Source organism: Schistocerca serialis, chromosome 2, assembly GCF_023864345.2.
Source record: "Schistocerca serialis cubense isolate TAMUIC-IGC-003099 chromosome 2, iqSchSeri2.2, whole genome shotgun sequence".
Lineage (NCBI taxonomy): Eukaryota > Metazoa > Arthropoda > Insecta > Orthoptera > Acrididae > Schistocerca > Schistocerca serialis.
Window position 1 is genome coordinate 664,506,577 of NC_064639.1, and position 11,813 is coordinate 664,518,389.

At 34.7% G+C, this 11,813-nt stretch overlaps 1 protein-coding gene across 3 annotated transcripts in view; it reads left to right on the top strand.

Annotated features, from left to right (window-relative positions):
* Positions 1–10,296, top strand: part of LOC126457749 (arf-GAP domain and FG repeat-containing protein 1) — a 120,442-nt gene extending 110,146 nt beyond the window's left edge. For 2 of the 3 annotated variants that reach the window (XM_050094296.1, XM_050094298.1), the window contains one exon: positions 2,143–5,194. In XM_050094296.1, the coding sequence (XP_049950253.1) occupies positions 2,143–2,193 (51 nt within the window). In that variant the 3' untranslated portion in view covers positions 2,194–5,194. Of the gene's footprint in view, positions 1–2,142; positions 5,195–9,790 lie in introns of those variants that run through there. The other variant, XM_050094297.1, reaches the window with a different exon arrangement.
* Positions 10,297–11,813: the final 1,517 nt, after the last annotated feature.

An 11,813-nucleotide genomic window follows, 5' to 3' on the forward strand; every position in this document is an offset into this window, starting at 1 on the left:
AGAAAAATGGAGTTGTCTGTTATGTTTAATGACAGATAATTGATGTACATTAAGAAAAGCTGTGGACTTTTGATAGAATCCTGTGGTGAACCCACTTTACCACTACCCTATTGAGATTCTAATCTCTCCCCTGTTTGATGACAGTGGAGGCAGCCTTCTGCATCTTACTTGCCAAGTATGAAATTAAACATACATGAGCTTTTCCCCTAATTCCACAATGTTCCAGATTATTCAAAAGTATAGATTGGTATCAAATACATTTGTAGATAGAGAAATACCTACTTTTCTACTTGTATGAATTTCAAACACAAAAGAATAAATTGCATATATGCTACACTATGCTACTTTTCTGGACTCTGGTTCTGAATAAAACATTTCCTATAAAATTATTTAATTGGATAGATAATAGTTATATTTCCTATATAATGTGACATTTGTGTCTGGAACATCAGCTGTATAACTGTCCCGATGTAACTATAATTGACTTGTCAAATGTAAATAGGAAAAATGAAATATTTGGACAACTCTGTTGGGGCCCCTAACAGTTTCATTCTCATAGAGCACTATTTATAGTATGTTTGAGCCTTGACCACAGCTCATCTTCATATGTTGGATTTGAACAAAAGTTCTCGTGTCTTTTTTTTTTTAATTTTTTTTTATTTTATTTTATTTTATTTTTTTTATTATTTTTTAAAGTAGGATGCTGGGGAGTAACTCTGTTCTGCAAAATATGAATATTCTTTCTAATGTTGTTGCTGAACTTTTTATCTTCAGTGACAAGTCATTTGTCTCAAAGCATTGAAGTCTCTTCAGTGGCATTATTGTAAAGATTGGGGGTGCTTGTAGCCAAGCATGAAAAACATTTGTGTGTGTGTTTGTGGGCTGTTGGATTGTTAAAGATAGCTCTGACTACTTCATTGTGCTTCCTATGAAGAGAATAGGTTACCCTTCTATACCTATAGCTGACGCCTCCTAAGAATGGAAAACGCTTTCTTTCCCAAAAATCTGCCATTATTAGCAGTAGTGCTAACATTGCTCCTCGAGTGACCCTACTTTTCCTAATACCAAATTGGTCCTCTCCTACGCTCTGTTTAGTTTTGTCTTGTATTATTCAGTAAAATACTTGTGTGAATATTTACATCATCTGGGGTAGTAGACTTACTGCATATTAATTTTCATCTATACTGTCTCATAAATCTTTCAGAGACGTAATAATTACGTTCTTTTTGAAATTTGATTGAATTTCTCTGTTTTCATAAATTACATCGATGAGGTTGTGTAGTTCTTGCTCTACATTTTCACTTGATGCTTGTAAGAGCGCTGCTGGTATTTCATCAATGCCTGGACATTTGTCCCTTCCAAGAGTCTTGTAAAGATTTTTTAAATAAGGGGTAAGATTTCAGCATTCTGGTTTCCAATTGCTGTAATTTCCTCTGGGAAACTATAAAGCTAAACAGTCTTATAATTTGCAAACCTAAATTAATCTTGTGTTAATAACGAGCAAAAGAAATCCAAAGCTGCAGTGAACTATATCACTGCCTGTGAAATGAAATTTCCTTACTTAGAGAGATATTTTTATCTTCCCGTTTATTTGTGTGTTTGTACTTTTCCCTTTATTTATCCACTCATTCTTTCTTTTTTTATTTTCTCCTTTTAGGTATGTGGTTGTCTTCTTCTAAACTGATACTGATATTAAAAGCACAAAGTAGTAGGTGAGCATTGTAATTTGTGCGGAGGGGGGGGGGGGGGGGGGGGGGTGTTGAGAGGAGGCGGTCAGGTAGAATGCACATGGACATGCACACATTAAATAAAAATATTATTATTATTCCCCCCTATCACCCTATGGTGATCGTAATATATCTGTGACGTTGGTTTTTTTTCTTTTACATTCAGTTGACCAAATTAATAATGGTTACATGTTGTGAAGTTTTAAATATTAATTTCATAGTAATGAATTTAGCAAGAAGACACTGGCATAATACTGGACCAAGAAGCTCTTATAACACATAATGACACTGATTTTCTTTGGTACTGTCTGGGTCACAATATGAGCCACAAATTTTTCATTCTTTTGTAATTTTTTCTGTACTTGTTTTTTGTTTTATCATCATCATTGGCATTATGTATTCCTTCTTTTTACAGCTTGGAACTAGTCCAACGCCTGCTGGCCATTCCAGCAATCCTTTTCTATGAAGAACTGAATTTATTGTATAACAATTTTCTAACTATATTTGTAAAAGGCAACATATGTGAATTTATTTACAAATATGCATCACTTTCAGTTTACCAGAAAATAATTATTTGTTTGTGTGTGCAGTGAGCTGTGCTTACAGTGTAATGAAATACTAATTGTTAGATATGCGAGGGACTTGGCTCTTAGAGAGCGCTTTTAGTTTTTTTAATTGTAGTCTTGACTTACAGACCAAGATCTGACGCAAGTATAACTGCTAAAGTTGACAACAGATTTATATGTGAATACAAAATGACGTTACATGTAATATAGCTGCAAATGTTAGTATTTGCATTAATTTTCAGACCAGATATTTTTAAATATTAATGTGTGTTTTGTACAAACACTTTACTTGTAATTTATAGAGTTTATAAATTAACTATTTATTTTATGTATGTTGTTGCACTGTGTTAGTAAAATATGTAAACCAAATGTTGGAGGAATTGTTATTTACTCAGTCCGTATTCAAGGATGGATAGTGTAAGGCGCGTGCACGCACTTACACACACACACACACACACACACACACACACACACACACACACAAACTGGATCTCTCATATTCAGATGTCGTGTTGGTGAGAGTTTTATTTTATATTCTAGTGTAAATCTGAAATATGCACTAAAAGAATTTGTGACATGGATTTGTTCAGCACAGTATGCTATGTTTATGGTATTTTTCACACTGTTTCCATTAGATACACCTTTCTGCAAGACAGTTGTGATGAATATTTGACACATTTTTGCTGCATGTAGCTTGAAGTTAGAAGAAAGTCTTTAGTTTGAAGTGGATATTCTCATTCCACGAACTTAATTTCTTATCACTGTTTTATCTCATATTCCAACTTCAATATATATATCTCTCTCTCTGTCTGTGTGTGTGTGTGTGTGTGTGTGTGTGTGTGTGTGTGTGTGTGTGTGAGAGAGAGAGAGAGAGAGAGAGAGAGAGAGAGAGAGAGAGAGAGAGAGAGAGAGAGATCATGACCAAACTTTCACAAATGCTGCACAAATTGTTTATTACAAACTTACTGGAACATAATGCTGTTAGTATTGAGCACATCTTGCACGTATTTACGTGCTTATTGGAATTTTTTTCGTCTTTGTGCACAATTTATTTGTTGTTGGTAGTTGCTGGGGTCAATGACTTAAAGCACATAGGTATAAATACTTGTGTAATATTTAACTGCCATCCAAAATGTGATTCAGGGGTACTGCAAAGGCCATATACATTCAAAAAATCAGTGTAGTTGCTTATGTGACACTTAATTGCTTGATGTCTAATATGGTATCGGAGTATTGTGTAAGTGCTTTTAACTGCTATCTGCTCCGAAAGAAATTTCGTTAACCGTATGTGCTTGGAAATTATTATTGATTTTGTTTTTAGAAACATTTCTTTTGAAATAGCAATAGAAGTTTAACAACTGTTCTGGGATAGTGAGCTAAAAAATAAAAAACAAAAACAAACAAAAAAAAAAACAAATAAATAAATATCAGTTAATTGCTTGGAGTAGTAGTGAAGTTTCACATCTAATTTAGAACCTCTTTATGTAATTTTTATGTTTGCAATGATGGTGGATAGAAGCTATACATTGTATGTATGCCTATCTCTTTTGGCACTATGAATCAGTCTTGACCACTGTGGGTTTCAGATTTTGGTAAATATGCAATCCCTCATGTAAGACCCATTTGGAACAAATATCCAGAATCAAAAGTGTTTCTGAACAAGGCATTAAGGCACTAGTAAGCATGTCTCATTCTACCGTTTCCCACAACCACCTCCTCAAGGAGTCACGTACATGGTTTGGTTCTTGACTCTTCTACAGTTACCACTGTATTTAATAACTTTGTTACATTGTTTACATTCATGTTCATGATAACAATAAGAGAAGATATTAAAGTTTTCCATTTATTTCTTCAAAAGTTTATTTAAGCCCGTGATAGACTGTGCGTCCTGTTGTCTGAATGACCATTTACTACCATTAGAGTGATAAATTGCTTAACAGAAGTCTGATACGTCATGTTGGTTACTAGCTCTTAACCAAAATTGTATTATGTGCAACTTCATTGTATAAATTTGTGTTAATTTTATCTTTTTGCTGTGTGATATGAAATATTCAGTAACTTGCAAGACATAAATACTGAATTCTTTGTCATTGAATGGTTTTTATTCCTAGGGCCTTGGATAGAAAAAAGTAAAAGATACATTCTGTGATATTTTATATTCGACAGTGTTTATTGTATTTTAAAGTTGGGTCTGTTTTACTTGGCGTAACATCCCATTTTACATCAGTTGACACACACAGTTGATATGATCTTCATTTTCTTTTCTTTACCTGTTTCATTATTAAGACTCCCTGTGAAATTGTTGCTAATGCTAGGGATCAATAATCATATTCAGTTATTTAGATTTTAAGGGAACAGAATTATTCAGTATTGATTGTTAAGTTTGATATGTATCAAGGCCAATTCTTTTTGCATGCCAATGAGGCATATTACTCATTGTTGACTGAAAATCAGCTTAAATCTGACTGATAATACTGTAACATTTTGCCTTGTTTGTAAAACAGCTTGTGAGTACAGACATGACTTTGTTTTAAAGGTCTGCTGCTGTTTCATACATTTATATGAGATAAACTGTACTTGGAAATCTGACTCTTACTGTATGATGTAATAACAAATATTGTATGCAGTTATGTTGTATGTTTGTCAGTAGTTTTGCCACAAGACTTAAAGCTTTAGGCTAGATCTAAAAAACATGAACATAAGATTTTCTGTTGTGGTTTCTTTTTGATAATAGGTACTGACAATGTTTCTATATGGAGACAGCAGTAGGCTTTTTATTACTTGTTAAAAAAGATATGACATAGCACATTAAAAAAGTAAGATTTTTCAAGTGTATATTTCTGTGATATTATTTTTATCTGGAACGACAAATTATTTTTGAATAAAAAATGATGAAATTTTTCCATTCTGTCTCATTGTTATGGACATTTTATACAGCACACAAAATGATTAAAAATTATATGAGATGTTTTGATGAACCAAATGTGTAAATACACAGTAAATGCCTGTGTGTCTTTCATGTTTTACTTCTTTAAAGTTCTAGAATCTCATCACCTTAATTTTGTTATTTGTCTTAAGAATTGAAATTCTGTAAAAACAGTTCCTGTTTTTATACCCATTAAAAGGCACATGACAAAATGCCATTCAGTTGAATGTGAGTCATTGTTGATATTTTAGATCAACCAAAATATAGTCACAAAATTTATGTATATGCAACAGTAAAAAGTAGTAGTTTATTATAAGCTGCTCTAAATACAAATAAAAGCCTTATATTTACCAGATACAGTAAACAAGTGTTCAAATGAGAACAATAGGAAAATTCTGGTAATTATTTCAGCCAACAATATACACAAATTCTTTTTCTGCTGGAGAAGAAAATGAGTAACAAAAATGGAGAGGTAGTGAGAAAAAAAATAATGGTTTATTTACCTTATGTCAAGGCACTTGTAGTAAATTAACTGTCTTAAGCAAACTATTGAATTATGGAAAGCAGTTTGCTAAAATGAGCCATGTTCAAATGCTGAAATTGTAAGACAGAGAGAGAGAAATGGTGCCTGGATAAACATGTAATTACATACAGGTGATGCCTCGATAAGCATGAACATGAAAGTACACATACAGGGGCTGCAAAAAGTGCATAGGCAGGGGATGTCTTGATAAATATTGCAAGCAATAAAAAAAGTACTGGTTGAAAGTTGTAATCCATAAAGGATAATGGAAGATTTCAGTGGATGAGCTAGGGCAGTGCTCAAGAATCTCATTGTTCAACAAAGCCAAATATCAACATTACAGCATTTAAAATTTCTCAGGAGAGCCAAATTTTTTCAACTTGTACTGTATAGGTAACTGCATTGTTATTACCATAACTTAATTAGGGTACTCCTAGGTTGGTCTGTGCTAAAACTTCCTCCATATGAATAAGGCACATTCACCAAGGTCAACCGCTTCCAATTATCCCACCCACACTCATAAATTTGTTTCATCTGTCACCTTCCATTCATCCTTTCTCATTGTTCAAACCATTCAACATACCAGTCGCAATGCTCGAAAATGATCCCGAAAATTAACTTGACAAATGGTAAGTAAATTTTTAAGTCTTAAATCGTAGGTATGTTGAATGAAATGTGACATCATATGTAATAACGATATTATATATTGATAAAATTTAAATTGTGTAGTATCCATAAGATTAAATCATGACAATGGCTGGCAAAAACTAATGTAAACAATGACCTTGCAGCTCCTTGGAAAATTTGGCTAAGTGAAGTTTGTATGTTGTGGTTTTTAATATTACGATTGCAGGTTCTTATCAATACGACCATTTCTCACGTATGTCTTAAGGTTCATGCTTGTTTGCTACCCATTCCTTCTTGGTGTCTACATGTTCATGCAAACACTAATTTTCCTAGCTGATTATGTGAATCAGGAGTACTATTCTAGGCGTCAAAAATCAACAGATCTTGCTATTTGTGGCATTTGAAAACAGACTACTTGTGCTGTGAACTAAATTCACATTTCTTTTTCTCGATATTTCTATATCAGCACAGATATGTTCAAATTTCAAGCATCATTGTTCTTTTTTTAAAAAATATCCTGAAATTATTTTTCAAAATTCTCAATAATACAGGGGGGGGGGGACAAACAACGGAAAATCCAGGATAGGCTGTGGACAGTATTATGAGAAGGCTTGTTGCTACTCACCATGTAGTGGAGATGCAGAGTCACAGATAGGCACAACAAAAGGCTCTCAGAAAGTATGACCACAATCTCTATCTGCTGAGGCCATAGTGTGAGCCAAAGCCAAGGGAGAAAAGTTTAATTCTGTGAGAGTAGCATTAAGATGTTGTTTAACTACATCTAACATACGTTTTCTGCTTGTGAATTTCTGAAGCCGGTTGAGAAGCTCCCCAAATATATACAAGCTTGTTTTTGAAATAATGGGTATCAATATCACAATTATTTTCGTGGTAATGATTCAACATGCTTGGAAAGTGAAGTGGCACAGTGCTTAGCACATTGGACTTGGATTTGAGAGGACGATGGTTGAAATCTCTATCTGACCAATTACATTTAGGTTTTCTGTAATACCCTTAATCCTTCCATTCAAATTCCAGAATGGTTCCCTAGAAATACAGTTAGTTTCCTTCCCTATATTTTTGTAACCCAAGGCTCTGTTTATGACTGCGCTGTCAGCAGGACGTTAAACACTATGGTCTTCCTTCTTTCCTTGGAGAGTGAATCAAAGAATCTCTTTCAAAATCTTGAGCATAAAAGAGAGAATTTGTTTTTGAAATAGAATATCTTCTTCTAACATCAAAAAGATCATGTTTACTTTCCCTTGTAGTTTACAATTAAGCTTATTTAGGTGAGACATGACATCTACAATTTTTGGATGCATTGATCATTAGTTCTGGATAGTGAGTATGCTTCTCAGAGAGAATTATTTTAATTTCTGTAAATAAGGAAGAGAAACATTTCAAGATGGTTCTTCTTGATGACCAACTTACCGTGTATGCAGCAGAAGATCTGTATGTGGATTTTAACTACAGTTATGGTCTTTCATGCTTGGGTTATGAAGTTCATCACACTGTATGTGCACATCCGCATGTTGTATTTTGTGGACGAGCCACACTCAAGAGGGCAAAGGGCTGTAAGTGAATTGCAAGCCATGGTTTGCCGGCCACTGAGCTAGGGTATACTAATCGGAGGAAGTGCATGGAATGGATTAAAGAATCTAGTGGTGACTGTGGTCAGAGAGGGTTGCTAATCGGAGGAAGTGCATGGAATGGATTAAAGAATCTAGTGGTGACTGTGGTCAGAGAGGGTTGCTGGGACAGGAGAGATGTTGCAGAAGATCACATCTGCACAGTTTAAGAAAGGTGGTATTGGAGGATCCCAATGTCAAGGGTTGTGAAACAGGTGTTGAAGTCAGTCACTGTTGCATTAAAACTGATTGATCTGTAAAGCTTTTGGGTATAGTTTGATGGTAGTCATTCATCCAGGTGGGTAGTTTATTTGTGGCCATAATGACATAAAAGACTGTGCAATGGTTATTGTGAATTTGATCATTTGCTATTTTCACTGTACTCCTGCCTCTAGTGGAATAGGAAATGGCAGTTATGGGTCTGGAATAGGTAATACATGGATCAGTGGGACAGGTTTTGCATCTGAATCTTCCACATTAATTTGACTTATTGGGCAAAGAGCTGGACAAGTATGTTATGTATCTTGGATGGGTAACGGAATACCAGTTTGGAAGGAATGGGAAGGATTAGTAGGAAGGTGTTACTCATTTCACAACACTATGATAGGTAGTCAAAGGCCGGTTGGAGAATGTGATTTACTTGGTCCAGTCCTGAGTGATGGGGGAAAATTCCTTTATGGTTGGTCAGCAAGTATGAGAGGAGTGGTAGATGGGTTGGAGATAAGGCATAGGAGTTTGGTTTTTGACAAGTTTCTACCTATTCCAAGGTTATGAGGGAAACTCACACTCTCATTCACAGTTTCTCTGTACAGTAGTTGATGAAGCACTACAACTTGCAAGCAGTAGATCTAAAAAATAAACCAATCAAGTAACAGTGAAACAGATGGTTATGCATTTGTGCACAACAACGAACGTGGAATGAACAGCAATATTTGCCTTGCACATGTATCATTTTTACTGACACGTTGGTGGCTCTCACTAGAACCTTGAAATATATTCAGACCAGGGAAGACAGGTTGATTTGGGGCATTACTACCCACAATCATAGTCTTCATTTAGTGTCCATTAGATGAACTGCTAGACGCTTAAATAGTTGTTGAATTATCAAGCTGACACCATCAAAGTTAATTTTCAATTAAAGCACCTTTATTGTCACAGAACAAATTCTTGATAATCAGCTTGACATTAGAATGTTCCACTGTTACCACAAACAGGTCAAGAATGCATAGAGACTCCAAGAAGTCTAACTTAAAGCATATGAGTGGCAAGTGACTACAGGAACCTTACTCAGTGACTGTGTAACGGGAACTTTTATCATGGAGTACTTAATGTGGACTGACTGTGGCATGGTCATTATTCATATTTGGAGATGCACATAGGAAAGCTCTTACAAAATGTTAAAATATGACATAGAAAGCAGAAATGATAGGAAATACATACTCTTTAGACGATGACTCATTTCACTTAACTACTGACTATCCTGAAAATGGTAGTAATATCAAGCTCTATTATGTGGAGCAGATTTTAAAATGCACACATTCCTCTCTGTGTTTTAGTAAAACCCTCCAAGATTTATCTAGAAATTCAAGTTTCATATTTATAATATCTTGTTATGTAAAGTACAGTTATGTTGTCCTCAAACCAAAAGGTGACTTCAGCAATGAAGTGCGTTACTGTGCTTAGTCCTATTCAAGTTGGTATGCTGGTGCTTTCCTCTGTGCTATCTAGGCCATTATAGGGGGACCTACTATTTAACTTGGATTCTGAACCACAGTGAACTTTTCCTTTTTCAGATTAACAAACATTGCCAGAGATGAGAGAAATGGCAAGAAAGATATAAATCCTAGGAATGACCAGGGATTGAACCTAAGACCTTATCTGCAGTATGGTTTGTACTTTGTTTTGGAAAACAACACCACTATGACTGTTAACTCACAAGGCTGCATTATGAAGATCCAAAACTATTTCTCCCCAGAACTTCTACCTCACAGATGAACAATGGGGAGAGTATGGTTTCTTCAAGATTGTGCAGCAGCACACACAGCTAATTCAAAGGCTTTCTGTACAGGATCGGTTTCCAAGCCACCTAATCTCTAGGTATGGCAGTCTTCACTGGCCACCTCGCTCCCAAGATATAAGCTTATGTAATTTATTTTTGTGTGAATACCTCAAGTTCCGATGTGTGTTAACAAGCCACACTGCCTTGAAGGTCTAAAGATGGAAATGTATTCCATGTGAGATGTTAACTGACACTACTCGGAGTTTTTGGGGCTGGCTACAATCTTCGATAAACATAAAATGGCCAACATCTGAGTGGCGTGATTTTCAAACCATAAACAAAACAAATATCCAACATTCGCTATGTATTCTTATAAATAAAAATATTTTTTAAGCAAAACTAAATACATCTTATTTGAGAACTATGTGATTCCTGTGACGGACCCTGCATTTGCTGAATTATAAAATTTAAAGAAAGAAGATGGATGTTTGCACAGTAGAGAAAAAGGGATTTCAGATGAGGCAGGTCAATCCTAAAAAAATTACTAATATTTTTTACTTATAATTTTAAAGACAGAATGTATACCCACAGCTGGAAAAATGCAATTATATGCCCCATATTTAAGAAGAATAATCCCTTTGTGTGTGATAACTATAGAGGAACTGCTTTAATATGTGTCTTACAAAATCCTATCAATCTGCCTTTTAAACGAGCTGATCCCAATAAATGAAGAACAAATTGTGGACGACCAACGCTGTTCCTACAGAAATAGATTTACATTACATCATTTATTGTCTCTTAAGACAAATAACTTAGAAAGGATGGCAATTCATTGTAGATGTCCACATATTATTTCTAGATTTCAAAAAGCCTATTTCAGCATACACCAACAGGCACTCTTAAATACAATGAAGGAATTTGATATACTGCCAGAGTTAATCAAAATAGTTAAAATGTGAGTAGATGGAAACCTTATGTGGACAAAGATAACTGTGGGAGAAACTGAAAATTTTAAGGTGTTCACTGGATTGAGACAAGGAGCACCATTTCACCCATTTTATTTAACCATGTTGCAGACAAGATCAATAGAGAAGTTACTAAAACTAATCCACAAGGGATCCAACTGCAGGAGGTGAACATTACTGAACTTGCCTATGCAGATGATACAGCATTTTTAAATAGTTCCAAAACAGAATTAATGAGAATGATTCAAAATCGTTGAAAAAACGTGATTACATATTAACAAAGAAAAGACAGAATATCTGGTCATATACGAAAATCCAAAGTGATGCACCTATGGCTGTTGGTGGATTCACTTTCAAGACACTTGACTGTGTCAAGTACTTAGGGAGTCTTTTTAGTAACAATAATAAAATGGTTAGAAATATATGCCTGTCTAGCAACAGTAAACAAAACACTTTTTAATTTTAGTGAAAACCTAAAGAAAAGAGTACTTAGTGCTAACTTCGAAACATGTTTGTATCAGTCAACCAGTAGCATTATATGGATGTGAATCATTAATATATCAAAAGAAATATCAAGAAAAAGAGTTAATATTTGAAAGAAAAATGCTAAGGAAAGTTTTTGGATCTGTATATAATGAAAATAATATGGACTGGAGGATAAGAAGGGAAAAAATGAAGAATTAAGAGAGCTGTACAAACACTGTTACATCATCAAAGTGCCGAAGAAGGGAAAAATGACATGGGCATCCCATATAACAAGAATGGCGGAAAATGGACTACCTAACTATCATTCTGCACAACAGTAGATGAAACAAGAGACCCAGTATTAGGTGGCAAGAAAACATTTGAGAG